Source organism: Engystomops pustulosus, chromosome 7 (genome assembly GCF_040894005.1).
Source record: "Engystomops pustulosus chromosome 7, aEngPut4.maternal, whole genome shotgun sequence".
Taxonomy (NCBI): Eukaryota; Metazoa; Chordata; class Amphibia; order Anura; family Leptodactylidae; genus Engystomops; species Engystomops pustulosus.
Window position 1 is genome coordinate 30238391 of NC_092417.1, and position 24688 is coordinate 30263078.

The 24688-nt window shown below is 42.7% G+C and overlaps 1 protein-coding gene across 5 annotated transcripts; it reads left to right on the top strand.

The window, feature by feature from the left end:
* Positions 1–2660: 2660 nt before the first annotated feature.
* Positions 2661–22743, top strand: BUB1B (BUB1 mitotic checkpoint serine/threonine kinase B). 5 transcript variants are annotated; one of them, XM_072115284.1, is made up of 23 exons: positions 2661–2833; positions 3809–3959; positions 4051–4110; positions 4925–5069; positions 5522–5718; positions 7464–7633; positions 7717–7916; positions 10725–10819; positions 11105–11322; positions 12372–12484; positions 12593–12741; positions 13672–13715; positions 14609–14669; positions 15400–15487; positions 15670–15926; positions 16013–16161; positions 16432–16569; positions 17823–17932; positions 18345–18506; positions 19166–19308; positions 19445–19613; positions 21475–21581; positions 22379–22743. In XM_072115284.1, the coding sequence occupies exons 2-23, from the start codon at positions 3820–3822 to the stop codon at positions 22545–22547; spliced, it is 3084 nt and encodes a 1027-aa protein (XP_071971385.1). In that variant the 5' UTR covers positions 2661–2833; positions 3809–3819; the 3' UTR covers positions 22548–22743. The 5 variants fall into 5 exon arrangements, with proteins under 5 accessions (XP_071971385.1, XP_071971386.1, XP_071971382.1 ...); XM_072115285.1 differs by having other exon boundaries at positions 2662–2833; positions 14621–14669; positions 16429–16569; XM_072115281.1 differs by having other exon boundaries at positions 2663–2833; positions 16429–16569.
* Positions 22744–24688: the final 1945 nt, after the last annotated feature.

Below are 24688 nucleotides of genomic sequence, written 5' to 3' on the forward strand. Positions count from 1 at the left end.
GGGTCTGAATTCTGAGACCTTACAAGAATAGGATTCTTGGGGAATAGACAAACTGGGTCTCCTTCTTGTGATTGTGGGGCTAACAGTCAGGTCCTCAACAATCAGCTTGTTATCCCCTATCCTATTACCCACCCATTGATATAACCCCTTTAAGGCTTCTGATATCAATTGCATCTTTTCTCAGAAGATGTAGCTAGGAGTTGGTGACATTATCACTTTAAGGCTCATTGTCTACAGGTACCTAAATCCTTTTTGGCACTTGGCAGTCAACCATATCAACAGCTTCTCAATGGCAGGATTAGCTGACAGTGCCTGTAATTAGCACTGTCTCCTATGACCAGTTGGCATTAATAAATGAAAGGGACAGAGACATCACTCCCTAGAGTTTCGCCACCTGAGGGGCATCCATGCATAGCGAAGAGAAAGAAGCCAGACAGATGATGCAGGGACACAATGTGCAATTAAGTAAACAAATGTCCAATTAGGAAAGGTAATAGTGTCACCATCTAAGGTCTGACAAACAGGTCACAATCCAACAAATGCTCGGATAAAGCTACATATTGGATATAAGTGTACAGAGAGACACTAACACTTCATTTATACAGAAAAACCTATTTAAATTAAAAGCTTAAATGTGTTTATATCTATGTCAAAAAGATACATGTAAAGGGAACCTGTCAGCAGAAATTGACCTAATAAACCACTACCAGTAGGTTCTCAAGCAGCTGAACACCTTTGAGAATATATTTCTTCATGACCCAGTGTGATGGTCTCATCCAGAAAATCAACTTTGAAGTGAGATGTGAAATGGTTGTCTAAAGTCAAGGAGGCAGAGATCTTAACTCTGAAGTCAAGCTCTCCCTGCCTCAGAATGCCTCTTTCACTGTATTTGTGGTCCTGCATCCAGAGACATCGCTAAGCAGATCTTCTGAAGTCCGATGCATGATGTCAATCGCAGAGGAGGAGGCGTTATGGGGCGGAAAGATTTTGATTTCAGGACTAAACTCTCCGCCTCCTTGACTTTATTCAACAATTTTACATCTTAGTTCACAAATGATTTTCTAGATGATGCCACCACACTGGACCACGAAAGAAACATGATTTCAAAGGTGTTCCAATGAACACAAGGTATTCCCATGAAGACAAGTTTCCTTAATGTACTCAGGATGATAAAATAACACATTCTCTAATTATTCACTGTTATTAACAAAAATGCAGCATTTCACAGATATAAGTCCAACCTGTCTCTATCAGTCCTGCTGTACACAATTTCTGTTGCCCATAATACACACGACCCTGTAACTTCTGACTTAGGGTCGGGGAGCCATCTTGGTTTTCTGTCTCTCTCTGTTCTCTGCCTCTTGCCCCTCCCAATCCAGGACAGAGCTTACACTGACACAGACACTGACTTCCTGCTGACAGCAGGGTAAGGAGTGTAGAGCTACTGGCAGATATGTTCTTTATCTGGGGATGGGGAGATGTAGCAGGGCTGACTGTGTCATTGTGTGTAATAGGCATCTTATAGGATCTCATCATCTCTCATCTGTCTCATTTCTCTTTCTATGTGTAAATAAAACCTGTACCTTGATAATCTAACCGCATTTTCAGCTCACAGAACTAGATGGATCATGAAGTGTCTGCTTAGAGAGTCCCAGCTCACACCCTGGAATTTTGTACTGACCAGCAACTGAGTTATAGGAGCTAAAACAGCAATAAAACTGAGTTAAATTTTAAAGTAAGGGGTTAAAAATTATCTTTATTGTGTAAACATCACTAGGGGATTAAAACAACTGGTATTGGTTTATTATGCCAATTTCTGATGACAGGTTCCCTTTAACTGTATATGTATGATAAATGTATGACTGCTTTCAATCTAGGGCGAAATGACATTAAAAAGAAGGGAAAGTCTCTGTTAGACTGATTTAGACTAATCTACTGCAAGTGGACTGTTTCAATAGTGTAGAGAAGCACAACTACTCTATGGAGTGGGGAGGGGGAGCAGTGAGTTTCAGCTGCTAGATTTGTATCCTAAAAGCACGGCATCCTTCCCTCATTTACTTATATGGCCTCTGTCACTCAGCAGTAGGGAGCAGGATAGCTGTTTTTGGCACAGTACTAAATTGAGTATCTTAAGTTACAACCCCAAAAGGCGAGACTGCCATATACCTATTGGGTGATTGAATTCACCATGTAGCCCCTAGCCTAATGTGGGTCGCATGATCACAAAGTTGTTGTAGACAGGGGCGTAACTTGAGGGGGTGCAGAGATTGCTGTCGCACCAGGGCCAAAGAGGTTTAGGGGCCCTTATGGTGTCACTTTCCCATATGAGAAGACTATTACTATGAACCATACATTATAGTTGGGGACCTGGCACATACTTTGCACTGGGGCCCATCAGCTTCTAGTTACGCCACTCGTTGTAGAGCTTTATTTGTAATAGTCACAAAGAGCAATAAACATCCTTTAAATGAATGAATGAATAGTGCTATTCATCAATAGTAACTATATATATATAATGATAAATTATTAGTTATAATTTTATTCCACAGCAGAACTGACAGGATATAAAGCGGAAACATCGACTTCAACGTCACGCACGCAATAACTAATCGGAAAACTACATCTCCCATGATGCCTTTCTGCTTCCTGGAACACCACGTGGTGCGTTTTATCGAATCAGCTCGGGGGAGGAGTCGAGAGAGACAGCGGCGGAGTGGGAGGTGCGTCACGTGACAGTTGTCGCGTCGGACCAATCAGAGAGCTGCTGCTTCAGTTTGAATGTGGTTCTTGTGCAGCGGAGACTCCCTGATCTGCGGAGATAAGTGATCGGGCGGTGAGTGCGGGGCCGGAGGATACACGGGGCTACCGGATGGGATCCAGCTCTGCAGGGGTTGCTGGGGCTTGTAGTTCCCCAGTAGATGTATGTAACCTGACTGTATAGGCTGTATGCATGTGCAGGTCATGCATGATGTCATGGGGGCGGGTGACAAGACCGGATGGGTTCCCCTCTAAATAAGCTGCACAGTACAGGGTGCAGTACTCATGAGCTGCCACTACACAAGGGGTGGAGCTATCCCCCACTGATCTCATACTAAAGGGCTTCTACCTTATCCACATTATAGGGAGATAACAATTTAAAATCTCCTCGGGCTGATCACCAGAACGGGGTCCCCAGCAATCCAGAGAACGAGGATCCCATTCTCATTAATGGTTGGTGGCGTAGGATGTGTTCTGCCATTCAGTAGTATGGGAATGTCAGAAATTGCTGAGCACAGCGCTCTCTGGGAAGCTCATTGACAAATCCTCATGAACCACTGTTATACATTGCAATATAATCTGAAACCTAATCCTAAATTATAAGGTGAGAGTAAGATAGATTCCCACTGACCACTAAACTGGGGGCCTGCACAGACTACGGAAATGTAGGGGTGACCATGCTTACCCAGCTCTCCTTAGGATGGGTCCGACACCTGGTCCCCCCATGATCGCTAGTGGATTTGTCAGTACACTGTGGGTGAAGGTTTCAGTGTACACGGTGGCTGATTGGTTAGCACTACAGCCTTGCAGCGCTGGGGTCCTGGGTTAGTCTCACCCAGGTCAACATCTGCAAAGAGTTTGTATGTTCTCTCTGTGTTTGCATGGGTTTCCTCCAGGTACTCCGTTTTCCTCCCACACTCCAAAACATACTGGTAGGTTAATTAGATTGTGAGACCCTTGGGGACAGGGACCGATCTGACATGCGCTGTGTAATCTGTGTGCACTATATAAATAAAGAATTATTATTATTATGTATCTATTCTGCCTTCAGCCTCCATCAGGATGGCACAGGCTGGAGACGAGTGGGAACTCAGTAAGGAAAATGTGCAGCCTCTTCGTCAGGGCCGGGCTATGTCCACTCTGCAGGAAGTCCTGACCCAGCAAGACAGTGCCAGCCATAGCGCCATCCAGCAAAAGAAACAGTGAGTGACTTAGGAACAGAATTTACCTATTAAGGACTTTTGCAGATGTAATAAGACTCTAAAACACATTCATTTTATCTGTGTCGTAAAGGGCATTTGAATTGGAACTTCGATTCTACACTGGGGACGATCCTCTGGATGTTTGGGACAGGTAAGTCAATGGACATAACTCTTGTGTCCCTACAAGTAATGCCCTGTAGGTGACTTCTAGTTTGTTAAAGGAGTTGGCCGTTCTTTTGCATAAGTTGCCCATATGCCTTTACTGCCTTGTGTTCACTAAGTGATTCTTACTTACTTGTGTGCTGTGTGCAGACTCTCCATGATTCCTTGTTTACATGTCAGAGCTCTGTTGAATAGGAGGAGATGAAGCAGAATAGTTATGACTCATCCTGCTCTCCCCCTCCCCTCTACCTGTGTCTGTCAGTGAGGATGGGCAGTGAAAAGAGAGGCACAGCGGATGACACTGTAAGGACGGCTTGGTTAGGATGCTGACAATCTCCCTACCCGACTGACCAGCTTCTTTTAAAGACTTGCAAACGCGAGGACGTGTTGCAAGAAGTTGCAGCAGCCATGGCTACTCAAACTGCCCTCATTGGAAGTTGTATCAGAAAGATACATGGCTTTTACGGAGGTTACTTCATGTTGTGATCCCGCTCCATGCACACCGCTTGATCTGAGGTCTCTACAGCCAGCCGCAGGCCAAGCCATTGGATGTCTTTATTTTATCCTTCAAGAACCTCAACACCTATTAACACCTATGGAGGCTGGAGCAGCTCAGGCTCATTTACATAATTTTAAAAGCCCTTTTTTGTAAAAACCAGGGCATAAGAAGCTAAATCAAGATCTTATCATGCCAGAGGGGGGCACGCACCAGTATGTCGGTGTGCTTGGTTTACGATCCTTCATCCTGGTGGTAGATGTCCTTTAAAACCGTGTTGTGAAGCCTGTCCTCTTCTAACTTGTAGGTATATTAAATGGGCAGAACAAGCCTTTCCTCAGGGCGGGAAGGAGAGCATTCTGTCCCCACTGCTTGAGAGGGCGGTCAAGATATTCCACCAAGAGCAGAAGTATTATGGCGACCTGCGCTACCTCAACATCTGCCTCAAATTTGTAAGTTTGGCAAAAAGAATAACTTCTTATTTTCTGTTTGAGGATCTGGTTTCCGGTGTGTGTTTTGGTTTCTATAGTTGATCTATTCAGTGATGAGCATTGGAGAGGGATGCTCACTATTTATACAATAAAAAATGTATCCACATATCCTGATCTAAAGTTTCAATTAAAGATCAGAAATTGTATTGTAAACCATTGTTTATTGGGGACCTTGCGGATGGGGGTCGCCCTTGCTCAGCATACTCTGTGTCATCATGCATAATAAAATGGCCCTACACATAATAAATGTATATAACTTGTTGGCCCCTTGTAAGCCACACTCATCCCCTGCTCCCCCAACATAAGTGATCCTTCCTTCCTTTTTTTTTTTTTTTAAATTAATTTTACCCCCTTTTCTTCCCCAACCAATGATTTTCCTTCTTGCATTGTTGCATTATTTGTTGATGTCCCAGGCGCGGTTCTGCACAGAGCCTGTAGACTTGTACAGCTATCTACACAGCCAGGGGATTGGCATCCTACACGCACCGCTCTATATCACATGGGCAGAGGAATACGAAGCCCGGGGCAATTACAAGAAGGCAGATTCCATATTCCAGGACGGCATCCAACGCAGAGCGGAGCCCCTCGACAAGCTCGAAACCCACCACAAGTAAGAAGTCTTGTCAATCTTCTGTAGTGTATTACACACATGGTTGGTGTTAGGCTACATTCACACTAACGTATGGGGGGCGTATATACGGCCGACGTATATACGACCGATATACGTCCCCCATACACCCCTACGGGAGCGGTACGGTGCCGCACACGTGCGCCATAGGTTGCTATGGAGAGGGGCGGGGGTGAGCTGCGCTCACCTCCTCCTCCTCTCCCCGTACACTGCCGTTGCCCGCTACGGTACGGTACGGGCGGGCAACGGCAGTGTGAATATAGCCTTAATGTGAGGATGTAGTGTATATAAGGGCATATTCACAACAGAATATATTGGAATTGAATATAGCTTAAATATTTATTACACTTGTTCTAAAAGGGGTCGTCCAACAGAATACATTTTCACTTAGTCACAGTAATGGACAATGGACAGTATTGGGTGCTGGCGGTGGGACCACCATAGAGCTTGTGTAATGGGAGTCTATTGTACCCAGTGTTGCACTATTCATCTGTCACTGACAGCTGAGCACAGTATTCTTCAATCTTCCCTTCCATCATCAGCCAACGCTATAGACAGGGAATGGAGCCTCAGCTTGCATGTCTGACCTGTGGGACCTCCATTCATTCAGACCCCAACAGAGAGTCTAAAAGAACCTCCTCCTCCCCCCCCCCCCCAACTACCAGCCCCCCAGGTCTTGTATGAAATGTACTTTCTAGAATTCCCTTTTTTTGTGAAATCTCACCCATTAAGACCTTTCTCACCTTATTTTCACATGAGATGCGTCGGGTTTAGTGGCAGCAGGAGTAGTGGGACGCCCCTATCTTTGGTTGTAAAGTAGAAACAAGCTTTTAGTGAGTTAAATTAAAGATCGGAAGCTCATATTTCAAATCACATCTAGCTTATGGTTTTGTGAGCTACAGGGAGTTAAAATGCAGGGATTGTCTCTTTCTCTGCAGTTTGCATTTCCAACTATATCTTTAGCTGCCTGTATTTCTGATTCTGTACGTAGTGCACAAAGCCACAAGCCTGATATGATCTGGAAGATGAAGAGACTAAAAGTTAAATATTAGAGTTAAGATTTCTTGTCCACCAAACGTGATCTAGGTCTATTGTGGACTCGGTTGTCTTTACGTCGCTGGCTACGTTACCTTGCCATGTTGACAAAAGCGAAGTCCCAGTTTTTCGGTCATTTTCCACTCTATCCTCACATCCTCATTTTCTTCTCCTTGCTCATCCACAGCCTTATAAAATTGGGTTTATTTTGGTTTTGTTATCTTTAATATGATAGGGGTGTTGGAATTACGACCTTGAAACTTGACTCATGTAAAGATGAGGTGGAAAGACTTTGTGGGAGGTTTTAATTTTTAGGTAAATGGCTGAGACCTCACATAAAAGAGGTAATTCTGGAAAGGTCATTCCATACCGTACCTGAGAGGGCCAGTAGTTTAGTGTGGTAAAACCTTGTGACAGGTTCCCTTTAGTATTCCTGGAATAGCAAGTTATTCCCTGTCCACTGTGGGTAGGATGAGACCCCTTCCACTTAGTCCTGCACCCGCGCTGCCTTAGTGCTAAATAGTGTCAATATTTGCCCATTTGCTATTGTTTTCTATAAAAAACGGGCTACTGGGTGTATTGAGGAGGGTTGGATCCCCCAGTCTAGAATTTATCCCCTTGTGAGAAGATGTATCAGTGACTTAGTTCTATTAATCCATGTTAAGAAAGCCCTTCCTGATATTCTATTGCAGGCAATTCCAAGCTCGGGTCTCGCGTCAGATATTCCAAAAAATCAGCGACGGGGACGACGCCGAGGATCCTGAAGTCATCGAGCCTCAGCGGACGTCACTGGTGGATTTAAAAACCAAAGGGAAGAATAAAGTGAAGGCTCCAATAAACCGAGTGGGCGATGCCGTTAAATGTAGGTGATACATTTTGTTTTTAAGAATTTTGCTTTCCTAATTATTGGATATTTAAGGTTTTATTTTTCTTTTTTCCTCCTAGCTCGTGGCCTAGGGTTAGTGGCACCGAGTGCTCCTCCGCAGCAGGTTCCAAGCCGCTCTTGCTTTGCAGTATTTGATGAGAATTCGGGTCTCCCGGGGATAGGCGGTATGCCAGCAGCAAGTGTTCAACCCTGGGCAGCACTTCCACCAGCACGAGCTAAAGAAAATGAACAGAAAGCGGGAACCTGGAACTCCAGGAAGGTATGTGTGTTGATTACACCTTGTATAGGCCTGTTGTAGCAGCTTACTGTGTGTATACATAAGATTGGTGTTTAACCCCTTCCCGACATTTGACGTAATAGTACTGCATGGCGGGAGGTGCGTTCCCGCAAAATGCAGTACTATTACGTCAAGCTTCTGGCCCTGGCTCCTGAACGGAGCCGGGGCCAGAAGCTGCGGGTGTCGGCTATATATTATAGCCGACACCTGCCTCTAACACCCACGATCGGAGATTTCTCCGATCGCGGGTGTTAACCCCTAACACGCAGCGGTCGCGCTGACCGCGGCGTGTTAGAGGCATTTAAAATTAATTCCAAGTGAATCGGACCCCCCCGGGGCGCTTACCGGGGGGGGGCCGCTGCTCCGATCGCAGCCCCGGGACTGCCGGTGCCCGGGGCTGCGCGATCCTTCTTCCGGGAGCCGGGTCACTGCCTTCTGGCAGGACCCGGCTGTAACACACTGAGCATGCGCTCAGTATACAGTATAATACATCTGTATTATACTGTGTAAGGTGAAGAATAGCTTGAACAAGTGATCAGTGGATCACTTGTTCAAGCTTACCTGTAAAAGTAAAAAAAAACAGTTAAAAACATTTAATAAAAACATTTTTTAATAAAAAGAATTAATTAAATAAAGTTAAAGTCCCCTAAACTCACACATTCCCTATACACATGCAATAAAGTGAAAAAAACACAAGATCGCCAAAAAACCCCACATATTTGGTATTGTCGCGTCCGTAACAATCCGTACAATAACTTAGAAACATTATTGGACCCGCTCGGTGAACGCCGTAAAAACAAAAGCCGAAAAACTCGCCAAAAATGTACATTTTTCATAAAATCTCTTCACAAAAATGTTCTAAAAAGTGATCAAAAAAAGTTATGAGCGCCAAAATGGTATCAATTGAAAGGACAACTCAACACGTAAAAAATAAGCCCTAAACTAGCTCTGTCAACCAAAAAATATTAAAGTTACGTCTCCGAAAAGATGGCGATGCAAAAACAAATGGGATTTCCTCTATATTAGTTTTTTTCCAGTAAAATTGTAAAAATAAATGAAAAACTATACAAATGAGGTATCACTGTAATCGTAGTGACCTATAGAATAAATATAATATAGTATTTTTAGTGTACGGTGTACGACCCCCAAAAAATACAAAAAGAAAGAAACCAAAATTGACAATTTTCTTTTCACCCATACATTCAAGAGTTAATAAAATCCCATAAATAAGCTAATGACCCACTAAAATGAAGTATTTGTAAAGTGCATCTCATGTCGCAAAAAATAAGCCTTATATGTCCAAATTGCCAAAAAAATAAAGATTGTACAGCCAATAAAAAGTGACAATGCATAATCTGCTCTGAATGGCGCAGCTCCCACCTCCATGCCCTGGCGTGTGCCCATACAGCAGTCACCACCACATATGGGGTATTGTTATACGCGGGAGGAATTGGGTATCACATTTTGTGGAGCGTTTTGGTATTTTATCCACTGAGAATTTGTACATTTTTTTTAAAAACACATTCATTTAGCCAAAAAAAATGTACTTTCAAAATTGTATCCGATTTTGTTTTAACCCCTGTAAAACAATGAAAGTGTTAACAAACTTCATAAAAGTTGTTTTACATACATTGAGGGGTGTAGTTTCTATATTGGGGTAATTTATGGGGTTTTACTTTTATTTAGGCCTCTCAAAGTGATTTGAAACCTGAGCAGGTCCCTCATTAGCAGGATTTTGCGGTTTTTATGAAAATGTGAAAAATCGCAGGCCCATAACATCCTACAAAAATAAGAGTATGCATAAAAAACCATGTCCACATAAAGTAGACGTTCGGTTAATGTTAGTTATTAAGTTTTTTTGCTGTTATGACTATGTATGAAAAAAGTAGAACATTCTGAAGTTCGAAAATCGAGAATTTTTTCCAAATTTTCACCAAATATCTGGTTTTCTCATAAATAAATGCAAAACATACCACCAAAATTTTTCAACTAACATGGAGTACAATGTGTCACGAGAAAACAATTTTAAAATCACTTGGCTATGTTAAAGCGTTTCAAAGTTATAACCATTTACAGTGACACAGGACAGATTTGAAAAAATGGGCCGTGTCAGGAAGGTGAAAAGTGGCTTCAGCTTTAAGGGGTTAAAGAAATCTACAATCCTGATAAACCAGGGACATTACTCATAGATCCAGGCACTGTGACTGTGGGAATATTCTTACATGTGTTATCCATGGCCACCTCCTTTGTAAAATCAACTTTTAAAATTATACTTGTGAGCTATAAGTTTACCAGAGCCCCTCTGTGTTGTATTTTTACAGGCTTTTACACTGTCTCTCACTGCTCCCTCGGGCCCAGTGAAGTTGTAGTGTGGAAGGGCTCTGGTAACACTCCATTAGCCCTTCAGCTCCTTAACATAATTTTGATATTAGAAGGAAGGAGGCCAAAGAGAACAAATGTAAGAAGATTACTACAGTCACACTGCCTGGATCTATGAGTAATGTCCCTGGTTTATCATGATGGATTTTGATAGGAGAGAGTGTCTTTCTACTGGCTCTAGCTGTCCGTGTTATCCTGCGCTGAGGCATCATGGGGATAACAGCCAATAAAACCTCTTCAAGGATTTCATTTTATATTCAAGTTAAATTACTAAATTACAGTATGCAAAGTTTTATTAGTGAGAAATGTTGTCTTTTTTGTTTTCTTTTACATTTTTAAAATTTTCTATTTACATATTTTATGTATAATATTATATTTTTTTATTTCTCCCCCCCCCCCCCTTTCCCACAGCCTCGAAATGGTCATCATAGCTCTAGCAGCGAGCCTCCCCAGAGCTTCCCCAGCTTCACTCCTTATGTGGATGAAATGGCCGAGCAACAAACTGTGTAAGATTCCTTTTGAACCAGATCATGACTTGAGATGATACAACATGAGTAAAATAGAATCCCAAAAATTGATGTTCTTTGGTGTAATATTGTATCGTAGCACAAGGATTGTTGGAGTAACATAGTAGTTGGTTACTTTTGGTAAACTGGTCATGTGATCATAATTGAAGCAACGCAACACACTATGGGCCTATTGTGCAAACCTTGGGAAGCAGGGCTATATGAAGGTAGATATATTATATTAGACATCCCCGCGTTATGTCGTCTTCACTTTTCCTCTTTCAGAACCCCTTGCAAAATTAATCCAGCGGTCAGCAGTGTCCTGAGCGCTCGGAAGCCCGGGAAGGAAGAGGATCCTCTGCAACGGTTGCAGAGCAACCCACAAGGCAAAGAGGAGCTGGTCATGTACTGCAAAAATAAAGTCTATGCCGGGGTGGAGGAGTTCTCCTTAGAGGAGATCCGAGCAGAAATTTACATGGCAAAGATCCGGAAAAAGAGAGAAGGTTTGTCTTGTGGCGATGGGATATGAAGGAAGGGGGAGGGGTGTAATTTTATTTATTTATTTTTTGTTCTGTTGTATTATTATTATTATTATTATTTTATTATTATATTGCTGTCACTAATGTAGATCTATAGGGTTATGACAGCTCCCAGGAAAAACAAGGAGACTAAAAGTAAAATATTAGAGTTAAGATTTCTTGACCTCCAAAAGTGATCTAGGTCTATTGTGGACTAGGTTGTCTGTACGTCGCTGCCTACGTTACCTTGCCATTTTGACAAAAGTGAAGTCCCCGTTTTTCTTTCCTCAAATCCTCATTTTCTTCTCCTTGCTCATCCACAGCCTTATAAAATTGGGTTTATTTTGGAAATCTTTCCCCTTGACATGACTGTATAGAGCATATTTATGTTGTGTTGTTCCTCTGTAATTCCTCCTAGTGATTTATAAGAAACGAACTGGCTGTGACAAGGACGCGTCAAACTGTGCAGGGACCACCCCTTCCTCCCCCCCGACCTGTGGCCCCCAGTTGTTTTGTGGATTTGTAAATTTCACTTCTGTAGAAAGAGATGTAAAGATGCTACAGAGTTCCTGACCTGTTACCAGAGGTGGTGGATCCTACTGTTACATCTGCTATACACTCTTGACATGATGTAGTGTCCGCTGCTTGACTGTGTTATGGCCTAGAAAATTTCACAGATTGAAACTGTCGATCGTGGGAAAAATTTGTGGCTCACATAACTACAAGCCAGATGCAGTCTGAAAGTTAGACTCCTACCTATAGAACTGTAGATGGGGCCGCCTGAGTTGATGCTACCCCTGCAACCTCTATAAGTGACTCATCTCAGACAAAATGACTCTTCTCTGCTCAGTTTCACAAGACTTTGGAGGAGATTATTTTATAGGTAAACAGGCTAGATTTCACAAAAAAAACAGGGACATCCTGCTGGGGTAAATCTGGTGACCGGGATCCCTTTAATACCAGTGTTCTGTGTCATGTAGATCACCGTCAACAAGTAATGATCCACATTTTTGTATATTCTGCTATTTTTGCAGAGGATCTCCAAGCCAGCGCTCTTCGTAGACTGGAGATGGAGAGACAGATTGAAGAGATGGAGAAGAAGCTGAAAGGAGGCTGTGTTATACATGAAGACACAGCGGCTGAGCAGGTACACAAACTCATTGTGGTCCATGGTATTACAGCAGCTTTTTTTTGGAGACTCCATCTAGCGTACAGGTTGGCTTTGATAGTCTGGTTCTTTGTCCTGTCCTTGCAGCCTGTGCCGTCTGGAGAGCCCTTTAGAATATACTGCGATGATGAGAACCAGTCTCCTGAGAGGGGAATATCAAATACACAGTCTACCCGAAACTCGGAGGCGGAAGATCCCTCTGCTGAACGTGCCATCACTGCTGCTAGTTTACCAAGGCAGGTGTCCATACATGTAATATGGTCAATCTAATATCTCATCATGAAGGCTAGAACTAACCACACAATGTTTTATGATACATTTCTTACACATAGAAGATTTGGATGATTTGTAGACCATGATACAAGCTGGAAATACAGTTATCTAGTCCTATTAGCTATCAAAGCTGCACTCCGTGTTGGGGTATATTCACATTGACGTCTGCTCATCCAGGCGAGTACATGTCAGTGCGCTGGAGAGGGATGCTCGCCCCTTCCCCTCTTTAGAAATGGCGCCGCACAACCCTTCTTACTGGCCAAGATAGAGCAAGCTCTATCTTTTTTGCAGGGACGACACGTTGTGCTCACCGTACTGCACCATAGGCGTCTATGGGGACATTTATTAGGCCGCACGTGACCCGTGTAAATAGGTGTTTGGCTGTGGAGATTTGTGTAATAAAAACTTAGTGTATCTTATTTTTAGGCGCAGGACTGTGAAAAATGAATTCGCGTTTTGAGGATTGTAGCTGGACTTGTGCTGTGCTTTTAGCACTCTGCATTAAAGACCCTACATCTCCTCTACGGCTTTGACCCAGTGTTGAGGGGAGGGACTGTGGAGTAGATCAAAGCGTAGCACTAAGAGCACAACAGAGTGAGGACACCCCTCAAATATTCTTAGAGAAACAAAAATCCTGAAATGTGAATCAATTTTGTACAAACAAAAGTTTCTACAAAAGGGATCCGCTGCACTTCACCTACTCAAAGGGACTTCAAAAATTTTCTGCAAGTTCTCCCCGCCCATATGTTTGCTGGTCCTTGGTTCATCTTGACACCAGCAACACTCTAGGTTTCTCCATGATCTGTACTGGGGTTCTTTACGATTCCTCATCCATGCGGACATAGAAGCTACTATGATTGAATGATCACTTTTTGTTTCCTTTCCATTTTTAGCAGTGAGATCCTGTTGGTGAATGAAAATAAGCTTGGCAGTATGGGTGAGTAAAAAGAAATTCTCTTATGATATTGACATTTACAGGACTTATTTGTTTTGTATAAATAAACTGTATTTTTGGACTTTAAGACACAATCACTCGCACACAGCTCTGCTACATCCATTTCCTCACTCATTCACAGCATTTCTTCATACGCAGTCCCAGCTTGCCACTTCTTCTCTTGGCAGCATGAAAGGGTTTTAAGACCCCCCCCAGTGATGCATGAAGCATGTGATCACTATAGGTCCTGCAGTAATGTCAGGAAGGGAGGGAGGGAGCTGTGCGGAAGCTATGCTCTATGAGATTGAGTGAAATGCTTTGTCAACCCTTCATCTCCGGGACAGCGGTGAAAAGGGTTTGGCAGTGCTGAATCCTCCTCACCTTCTCACTATAAGATGTAGCCACGTTTAGCAATATTTGTTATTCTTGCTAAAAAGTGCATTGTATAGTCTGAAATATACGGTATGTAGAATCTTTTGTGCCCGAGAACCCTTTACCGCTGTCTCTTCCAGTAAATACTTTTCTTTACTTATAACTCTTTCTGTGCTGTTATTGTGCTCCAAATTTTGAGTGATAATCCTGTCCCATTTTTCATCCTCTCCATACCATAAATATACGGTCAGGGAGGCTTAGCTCCTTATTAGTCACGGTGATGGGCTATATCTGATCAGTGAAAGTGAAAGCACAACATAATGCATGGAAACTAATTCACATGCTGCCATACTCTATGCTTCAGCACTGGAGCCAAGTCTGTGGTTATTGTGCACCACTACCACACAATGGGCTGGCACATCTGCCTCTAAATCCATACATTGTATCTCAGGGATGTTTTCAACTTTTAGTGTTCTTACTAGGCCAACTAGCACAATTCTCTCCATCCATCCTTCCTTCCCCAGAGTCTTCTGCAGTGCAATCCTTCACCATATTTGATGAGACCTGCGAGGCAGGGCCTGACATGTAAGTAAATTATGTCTCCTAATCCGCTATATATTATCTCTGAGTGTCCTGTATCCATGTTTTTCAATAGTTTAACCCACATTATAACTATCGGGATGAGCGGGATAGCTGACCTGGAAGTCTTTATAGAAATTACATAGTTTTTTTGATTGATAAAAGACACATGTTCATCTAATTCAGCCAGAGAAGGAATGGAATAAGGAAGGGGTTATAAGGGAAAACAATTCTACATTATAACATGGCTATTAATGTTATTCTAATGTAAAAATGTATCTAGACCCTTATTGAAGCTCTCTGCTATCCCTGCTGTGAGCAGCTCCTGAGCTCGCCTATTCCACACATTCACTGTTCTTACAGTAAAGAAGCCTTGTCGCCTCTGGTGTTTAAACCTTGTTTTTTTTCCAGACGGAGCCTCTTAGTCTTTTTTTATTTAATTTTACCTGGACCAACTTTCCACCACATTTTAATGTATGGACCATTTATATAAATCATGTCTCCCCCTTATTAGTCTCTTTTTGAGTGACCCAGGTGCCACACAAGAGCTCATTTCAAGTGATAAACCTGCAACCCCCTCTTACTGTTATTACTAGAGGTTCCAGTTGTCGGACCCCTAATGATTATGCAGAGTCCAGTAGGCAGCAGCTATGAACGTTCATATATGTATCACCCATCACTATAGGGTATCAAAAAACGTATTCAGTTTTTGCACCCTTGTTTTCCCTTTTAACAGAGGTTCTCAAAATTGCATGCCCCCTGCCAAACGACTCTCGCTGGCACCCGTATCAGGAACCACTATAAAACAAGATGCCCCGCTTCCGGTAAGTCTTCCAGGATACCTCTTTTTGTATCAATGGCATCAGCGTCTATGTTCTGCATGCAGCATAACCACATACAATCGCACTTATCCACGGGCCACCAAAATTTCATGGGTGATTCCAACCACTAAAACCTTTGGGAGGCAGAGTCTTGGCATATTTTTCAGTCGATTTCCTTTTTAAAGGACTCCCTTGAAGATCTTGAACCCCTCAGCGAAGACGCCATTGTGACCGGTTCCGACAGAAACAAGACTTTATTTGCGGACCCGGAGGACACGTGTGACTTTATGAGAGCGGCACAGTTGGCATCCACTCCCTTTCATAAGACCAAGGAAGAGCTGGAACAGAGTGGGACCCCGGGTCTGGAGAGAATGCCCCTTAGAGAGAAGACCCCGGTGTGCGAGGAGTCCTATAGACAAGTGGTGGGCCCTAAGAAGCTGAGGTACAGGCTTATACCTGTGTATCTGTCAGCCAATGACTAAATAACATATTCTATATCCATACTGTGTACATTTTTTCAATTTCTAGTCCCATTTTGGAAGCCAGTCAGGAGGATACACGTACCTCTGTGTCTTCTGTGTCCTCCACCTCGGGGTCGACTAGCTTGTCCACTACCAAGACCCTGATTATCCAAGAGAAGCTTGATCTGGTGTCCGGGGTATATGAGCAAGCTTTGGGTAAGAAACCTGCATTCTGGCATGATATGGGGTAAATATCTAATCCCTAGGGGAGGGGGGGATTTAAAGGGACCATCTGCTTTGTACGTTACCTTCTTGTTGGAAACTATCCTGACCGTGATCAGTGACTTAAGGAAAACCTTCCAGTTCCAACATATACATCCTAATACAGCGTCCAGATCAGGGGGTGGTTCTAGATGAATAATGTGTATTCTCCACAATTATTGTGGAAGCAAATTATAAATCCATATGTTTTTTGTTTTCCAGAAGAAGCTTCTGTAATAGTAGGGAGCTCAGAACTGCAGAGAAGCCTCCTGGAAGCTCTGCCTGAACTATTATCGTCGGAAGCCATCATTCGGGAATCTGGGCAGATCCCTGTTATGAAGGATCAAGAAGAGGTGCAGCTTGGTAAGATTTAGATTTAGGACCTATCATATTGCACAGAGGCTATGTATGTATGTATCTGTACATAGTGTTATTTCTTGACCGGAAGCATGTTATAGAGCAGGAGGAGCTGAGCAGATTATACATGGCATCCTACCTGCAGGCAGCATGTTATAGAGCAGGAGGAGCTGAGCAGATTGTGCATAGTGTTTTCTATGCCGGCAGCATGTTATAGGGCAGGTGGAGCTGAGTAGATTATAAGTGGTGTCCTATCTGCATATAGAGCAGTAGTTTTGATGTATGGGGTATAATTTCCTTAAAGAGACCCTGCCATGCAAACTAACCCACCCAAAATAAATACTTAATTAAAGGAAATCTACCACCAGGATCAAGGATTGTAAACCAAGTACAGTAACATGGTGGTCTGTGCTCCCTGTGGCAGGATTCTCTCTTTTAGCTTCTTATAACTTTGTTTTTGCAAAAAAGGCTTTAATTATGCAAATGTGGCTCCACAGCTGTTAATTGAGCCCACAGCCCCTCAGGCTAATTTGCATAATTTTTAAAGTCTTAATATGCTAAATGAATAGTGGATCCTCCCAGAGGGGACGCACACCAGTATGTCAGTGTGCTTGGTTTACAATCCATCCTCGTGGTAGATATTCTTTAAAAACTATGATTAAAGAGCATCACCCTTATCCCTAAGTGGTTCCTTTCCATGGCTGCAATGTGAGTGCTACATATTAAATTTTGCTTGCAATGGTCCTAGTTCTTGATTGACAGGTCTCACTGTTAGGGCATGCTGCTGTATGGAACATTTAGAGAGAACTCTCTCATTGGGCACTTCATGTCATGTGACCAGGGTGATTTAATTGAAGGTCCTTTTATTCGGGTACATTTGCAACGTCTACAATGGAGGCTGGTGTGATTTAATTTGACCAGATACATACGTGGTGTAGACAGGCAAACATGACCTTGGATGACCTCACCCTGGTCACATGACAAGCTGAGAAGAGGCATAGTACATGGGGGGGGGGATTAGATGGGAGGGGCCAGCCAAGCAGGAAAAGCCCCCTCCAATGCTAGGTAATCTAGTATAAAGTTGATTCATGGGGATGTGATGGAAACTGTTTGTAGCTAAAAGAAGGGTGTTGGTTAGTTAATAGGGTTCTATAGGAACCTGCCACTAGCTGTGTTTGTGAATATGTGATGACAGATTCTCTATAAAATATTTAAAATATTCTATCACCTTGTGTAATCTTTACCCTTCTGTGTCGCAGGCAGTGAATCGTACCATCTTAAAGGTGAAATTTTTCTTGGAGAGAACAGCAAAATGTATTTGGAGGCCCCAGCTGATTGTGATCCGCGAGGAGTTAGAGTCGCAATAAAGGTTAAGATTTAAAAAAATTATATTTTTAGGTTTTTTTGTCCCCATATTCCTGTATTTGAAATAACTTTCTATGTGGCTAACCACCTAAAGCTTTCAATACATCAATAGTCCAGCGTGCGTAACAATTTCTGGCCTCGTACTGGTAGTTGGGGACCAGCTACTATGATGTCTCCCATATACTGCGCACAAAACGGAGATTATCCAGATTACATAGAACATTATAGAGACATTCTGCTTTGTATAAAGCACTTGGGGTGAGATAGACACATATTACTTACCTCCTACAGCCTCTCTCTCTGCAGCCATCTCCCTTCTCCCCCTCCCCTCTCGTTAGACTTTGATTATAATCCGGCACTTCTATGACCCGTTCTGACTCCAGTGCTATGATTCTGCTCTTTTATGTCTCTTGTAGTTGGACATGCGGCCTCTTCCATGGGATTTCTATATTGTGCAGCAGCTGAAGGAGCGTCTTGATGTTGACTTCAAGGACAGTTTTGTGGAGCCAAGTAACTGCTACCTGTTTCAGGACGGATGCATTACTCTCTATAAGGATGTCGGTGTGTTGAGTGTCCAAGTGAGTATGCTCCCGGCTTCTTCTCGGGGATTGCTGCCAAAATAATTGTGAAGATAAGAGCTTACAGGGGTAATTTAATCTTGGCAACCTGCTACATTTGTCTTAAAAGAACCTATTAACTACTTGACTTGTTAACTAGCAGCCCCTTCAGGTCGGGTGTGAAATATCCTTTCTAAAATTCCCTCTTTGATGGGAAATGTCAACTGTTTACCTATAAAAATCCTCCTCCATAATTACCGTTTATACTCGTGTATAAGCCAACTTGAGTATAAGCCGAGACGCCTTATTTTAACACAAAAGAACTGGAAAAACCTATTGACTCGAGAATAACCTCAGAGTGGGTAATGCATTGTTCACAGCCTCCCCAGTATGTAGCCAGCAATCCCCCTCTAGTATATAGCCTGCAGCCCCTGACACCTAGTATATAGCCTGTAGGAGAAAAACAAACCGTGTACTCACCCTCTGACGGTTCTGGTATCTCATTAAGGACATCTACCATCAGTTTACTGGCTCTGTAGCTCACAGAACCACAGGTTTGATATGATTTGAAAAATGGTTCTGGTATTGCAGCCTTATTGGCTTCAACTGGGATGAGACGATGTGCAAGAGTGGGGGGGGGGAATAAATCCATAACTGAATATGTCACTGTCCCTATTTAGGATCTACTTCAGGATCCCGAGGCCGTGTTGCAGCACGTTACTATCCTGTTTGCTTACAACTTATTGAGTCTGGTGGAGAAACTGCACACAGCGGAGATAGTCCTTGGAGACCTGAGGCCGGAGACTCTCCTGCTGGATGTTGGGTGAGTAGTCCTTCACACCATTGCATCTGCACATGATACAAGATAGTCAGAATTCCAATTTTCATTAGTGGGAGGGTTCCTAAAATTCTGGACAGGATTACATCCTAAAAGATTGCAAAAATTCTTCTTTTTCCAGGATTTTTGACCTCTCCCCGAGCATAGAGATGAACAATTGCTTCAAGCTGCTTGACTTTTCCCACAGTATGGACTTGCGGCTGTGCCCCACAGTGACCGCCAGAGCTTTTCCTATAGCACAGACCGAATATGGGCAGCAAATGATAACTGCCCAAACCTCCCCATATCAGGTAAGTGCTCTCCTGCCGCTGTCCATACATTTTTGACATCCGCCAGATAAGTGCTGGCTAATGTTGTACTATGAACCCATTAAGTCCTATATAAAAGAGCAGATGTGCACTCCGGCGCCATTCAAGGTCTGGGACTAATAGAGATTACTCAGTAAAGTGCTCGGTTGTCTGTTTGTTAGTAAACTGAATGGATCACATCGATTAGATACTCTCAGCTATGGGAAACTTCCCTGTACGTAGTATTCCCTTAACGACTTGTGGGTAATATTACATCACAACGCCGTTAAGTGAGTATGGAGAGGGCACATGGGCTGAGTCTCCATCTAGAGTAGGTGCATCTAGGGTGCTGTTTACTTATGTGGCCCATTAACCCCTGCATGTTCCACGCTGTACATGTATGCTGGGGAGGGTGTATGAAGAGCACTCATGGGCTGACCTTCTTGATACTCAGGTGGGGTTCGCTGCATATTGCAGCAAACACCCACCACTAAAACCTGCGGTTGGTGCTAGGATTATCCTTCCAATGCACTCGGCAAAGCTGCCAGCGACGTTTAAAAGATGATGGTGCGTGGGCGCCGCTGCCTCGGTTACAATCGTCACTCCCAAAACATCATCAGTTTTTGCTGATTTGTTAGTGGCTAATAAATAGTAATAGTATAAATAGTATCCAAAAATGCCATATGCTGCAATACAGTAGTATATGGTAGAAATGATCAGCCCATCTAGGGTTACTGTACCCTGGAGGGTCTAAGAAACGGCAAAAGTTTAAAAAAAAAAGTTATACTAATAGTAACGTAATAAAATAAAAATCACAAATACATTTTCGCTGCGTCTCAAAATGCCCAATCTATCAAAATATAAAAACGGTTATTGCCGGGGATGACCCCCATAACGGAAAATAGTGCCCAAATGTCCGAAACGTGACTTTTACACCATTTTACATCCCATAAAAAATGTAATAAAAAGTACTCAAAATGATAGCAATGGAAACATCAGCTCATCTCGAAAAAAATGACATCACACAAAGATCCATGCACCAAAGTATGAAATCGTTATTGGTGTCAGAAGATGGCAACATTTTTATTATTTTTTTTTTTTTTTTTGTACACATTCATTTAATTTTTGAAATTTCAAACACAATAAAAACCTGTATAAATTTGTTAACCCAGTCTTCGTACCGAACCAAAGATTAAAGCAGAGGCGTTATTTGGAGCGCACAGTGAAAGTCATAAAAAATTGAGCCCACATGAATTTGCAAATGAATTTTTTTCCCAATTTCACCACATTTTGAATTTTTTTTTCCAGCTTCCCAGTACATGGCATGGAATAATAAATAACGCCACAGAGAAGTAAAATTTGTTATGCACAAAATAAGCCCTCCCACCGCTCTGTACACAGAAAAGTGAAAAGTTGGAGAGTGAGAAATGAGTGAAATAACCCTCCGTCCTTAAGGGGTTAAAGTTGAGCAGTATGACCATGAGGCCCTTGGACCAATAAATGTTGCTCACCCCTGGCCTAAATCCTTAGATCCGGAATAGAACAAACATTTATATGAAATTTTAAAAATTGTATATTTTGCAATTATATGTTTCCAACTCCACCACAATTGTCTCTGACCCCACAACCCCTACTCCACAGTCCTGCAGAAAATTAACCCTTACACAGCTCTGTACACAGAAAAATAAAAGTTTAGTTTTTTCAAAGTTGGGAGGCAAAAATTAAAAAAAAGTCAAGTAGTTAAGGGGTTAATTTTTGTATGGAGGATTATGTAGTCAATGATATCTAGAGAGATACAAGTAGAAATATATATGGTATATTTTTTCTTTGTGCAATATACATGTGCTAATTTTACTGCCCTCAGGTGGATCTTCTTGGTATTGCAAATTTGGTTCATTTAATGATCTTCAAGAAACCGCTTCAGGTTCAGCAAAACGACTGTACGTGGGAAATCGTGCAAGAGGTTCCGACGTGAGTACATTTTTATGTACATTTATCACCTATTGTTCTCCTATGAAATGATATGACGGCTAGTTAATTGGTGGCAAATATCATTGTGTCATTTTATTTGGCTACCCTATTGGGCTCATGATTACTGTGAACCTACATATACTACGGTCAGTAAATATACCTTCCTAAAATGTAAAAAGTCTTATAAAACAGAGTAAGTATACCTTTCCTTAAAGGGGTTGGCCACTTTACCTCATGTTTTTTTGTAATGTGTTGTAATGTGTGTGTGTGGGGGGGGGGGGGGATATGAGGTAATTTACCAATATACATCTAGTAATAGTTCTGCTTCACTTTCTTGATATGCAAAGTGAATTTTACCTTATCAACCAGTGATTCCTGCCCATAACATGGCTGCTGATGGAGGCTCTGACTATGAACAATCTACCAGAACCTTATGATAGGCCTCCATCTGCAGCCATGGACAGGAATCTCTGGCTGATGAGGTAAAAGCTTCACTTTACATATCAAGAAAGCGGAGCAGAACTATTACTAGATGTATACTGGTAAATTACCTCATATTCTGCACTAACACTTACACACACATCACAAAAACCTGAGGTAAAGTGGCCAAACCGTTGAACACTCGTCTTCCAACATCTACCAGGTCTCTCATCCCTGTTCCCATCCTAAACCCACCAGGAAATGCCTGGTAGCCAATGTATTGGTATGAGCGCACATTCAGGTAGGGAACAGTAAGGAGGAGATTTCAAAAAGTTAAAACCTCAGACGACCCCTTAACAGTGTCTGTTGTGCTGCAGGTTGTGGAATGGAAGTCTATGGAACACCTTCTTCTCGGAAATCCTGAACTCCAGCCACGGGTCACCTGTAGAAGTACTGAAGGGGCTGAAGGAAAAGCTGGCCGGATTATTTGACCTCTGTTTTGGGGAAATTTGCAGTTACTTAATAGAGTTGGAAACCCGAACTTAACCCTTTGTGGTTATGATTGACTTGACGTCACATGATGAAGTTTTTACATGACATTCCCAGACGCCCCCTCTCCTCGTGTTGTGCTTGCGTCCATCTTATGTTACTATTTTGTGTAGAATAGATATTTATATCTCCTTTATTCAATGACTTGTATATTTACTGTAGATATTTCTAGTAAAAAAAATTTTGCACCCTTTTCTGTTTATTTACTTGAACGTTATTGCTAGTAGACTATTTTTTACATCCGTCTTCGGCTTTTATATGTTATCATGCCTTTGGGTGTGTAGTAAATTGTAACAGAGGTATGAAAAGTGAACATTTAATCCAGCTCTGGCAAGTGCTCTGGGCGGGTCTTTCAGCCTGAAGAGATTTTTTGTTCTCTACTTTAAAGAGGACCTGTCACCTAAATTTTCGGCACTAGGAGCTGCTTACTAAAGTAAGCAGCTCCTAGTGCTTGATCAAACGCTGCAGTGTTAGTGATAGCGTTACCCCAAACACTGCGGCGGTGTACAGTGTAATCATCGGACAGCTTGCAAAGCTGTCCGATGTATTCATGAGTGGGCGGTCCGAGGCGCTGCCTCTTCCCCGGACCACCCCGCTCGCTCCATAGGCCGGCAGTGACTGCCACGCGCTAGGCGGCAGTCACCGCCCCTAGCCACGCCCCAACCTTGCCCCCTCATGAATACGTCGGACAGCTTTGCAAGCTGCCCGACAATTACATTGTACCCCCGCTGCAGTGTTTGATAGCGTTACCGCAGGTTTCCAGTAACGGTATCACTCTAACACTGGGGTGTTTGGTCAAGCACTAGGAGCTGCTTACCTTAGTAAGCAGCTCCTAGTGCCGATAAATTGGGTGACAGGTCCTCTTGAAACTGTTCCACGGCCCCTCCCCTCTGCTCTGAGTGACTGCTGTGAGGGGAGGGCTGTACAGCAGCACAAAGCAGAAAGCTCTACCCACTCTTTTTTTACAAGTTGGTGTGTAGCCTATTTTTTTTTTTTTTTTACTGTTTTTGTACTGAGAAGTGGAGAGTCAAACCATTTAGGAGGGCGAGCACCCGAACTAAATTTAAGAAAGTGGTGCAGCTGTGAACTTGCTCATATATATTTTTTTTTAGGCACTTTTCAGGATTTATTTGAATTGTAAGCCCATTTCACACTGCCAGGGCATTAATATAGTGATAAAAATGATATAAATGACCACATGATCCTTCACTGCTCCAGGAAATGATGGGGATGCAGAGCGGTGCCTCACCTCAGCCAGTGAATGGATGACTGGCCATGTCCTGTGTGTCAGGAAGGACCGGGAAGTGAGCCAGGGCAGGAATAGGGTGGTGGGTAGGTTATCAAGGTGTAAAAAGGTTTTTAAAAAAATGTATATAAATCCATAAAAACTCCCCCTTGTTTTACAAGCAGTCCAGGGCTCCTGCAGGCCGTAGTCTTTATTTAGAGATTGGCGGCAGTGTCTGAGGTTCTGGCATTACAGTAACAGGTAACTACTATGGCCATAAAGGATTTGTTGGGTGCTGTATATAGAGAGCAAGTCATACAAAGTACACCATAGGCATAAAAAGCCAGTGCAATAGAAGCCCCAGTATGAGCAGGTACACAGCTGTGTGTAGACCTGAAAAAATTATTTCATTTTAGTATTTAAGGGTGTTCTGACTGAACAGCTATTGCCTTGTGTTACCTCATAATTTCACTTTATACAAATCCGTCACATTTTCATGATTCTAACAGCAATGCCAAGTAATACACACCCATACCCTGTTCTCAGGAGGGGGCTATCCTCTAACGTGCCCATACACCGTTCTCAGGAGGACGACTATCTTCTAATGTGCCCATATACCATGAATACCTGTGACTGAACACTTGTCCAGCAGACGACTTTGTCTTTCTACACACAAACATGATCAGTATTTTCTATAATGAAAAGGCAAACCAGTCTATGATAGAGAGATCTATCTATCTATCTATCTATCTATCTCTATATCCTTCTTGTGGCAACAAGGGATCAGGCATGTTTAGATTTTACGTGGCTGATCATTCCTTTCTCAGACATTTCCAATGGGATCACCCCCAACACATGAGATGAGATTGTAATTTGTGTAGGACTTCATCTATATAGGGGCCCCCTTTATTAA

Excerpts from the sequence above, each read along its gene's own strand:
- BUB1B (XM_072115281.1), top strand. The coding sequence starts at position 3,820 with ATGGCACAGGCTGGAGACGAGTGGGAACTCAGTAAGGAAAATGTGCAG. Across the intron at positions 7,634-7,716 it reads AGTGGGCGATGCCGTTAAAT|CTCGTGGCCTAGGGTTAGTG; the intron begins GTAGGTGATACA and ends TTTTCCTCCTAG. Across the intron at positions 15,927-16,012 it reads GTGGGCCCTAAGAAGCTGAG|TCCCATTTTGGAAGCCAGTC; the intron begins GTACAGGCTTAT and ends TTCAATTTCTAG.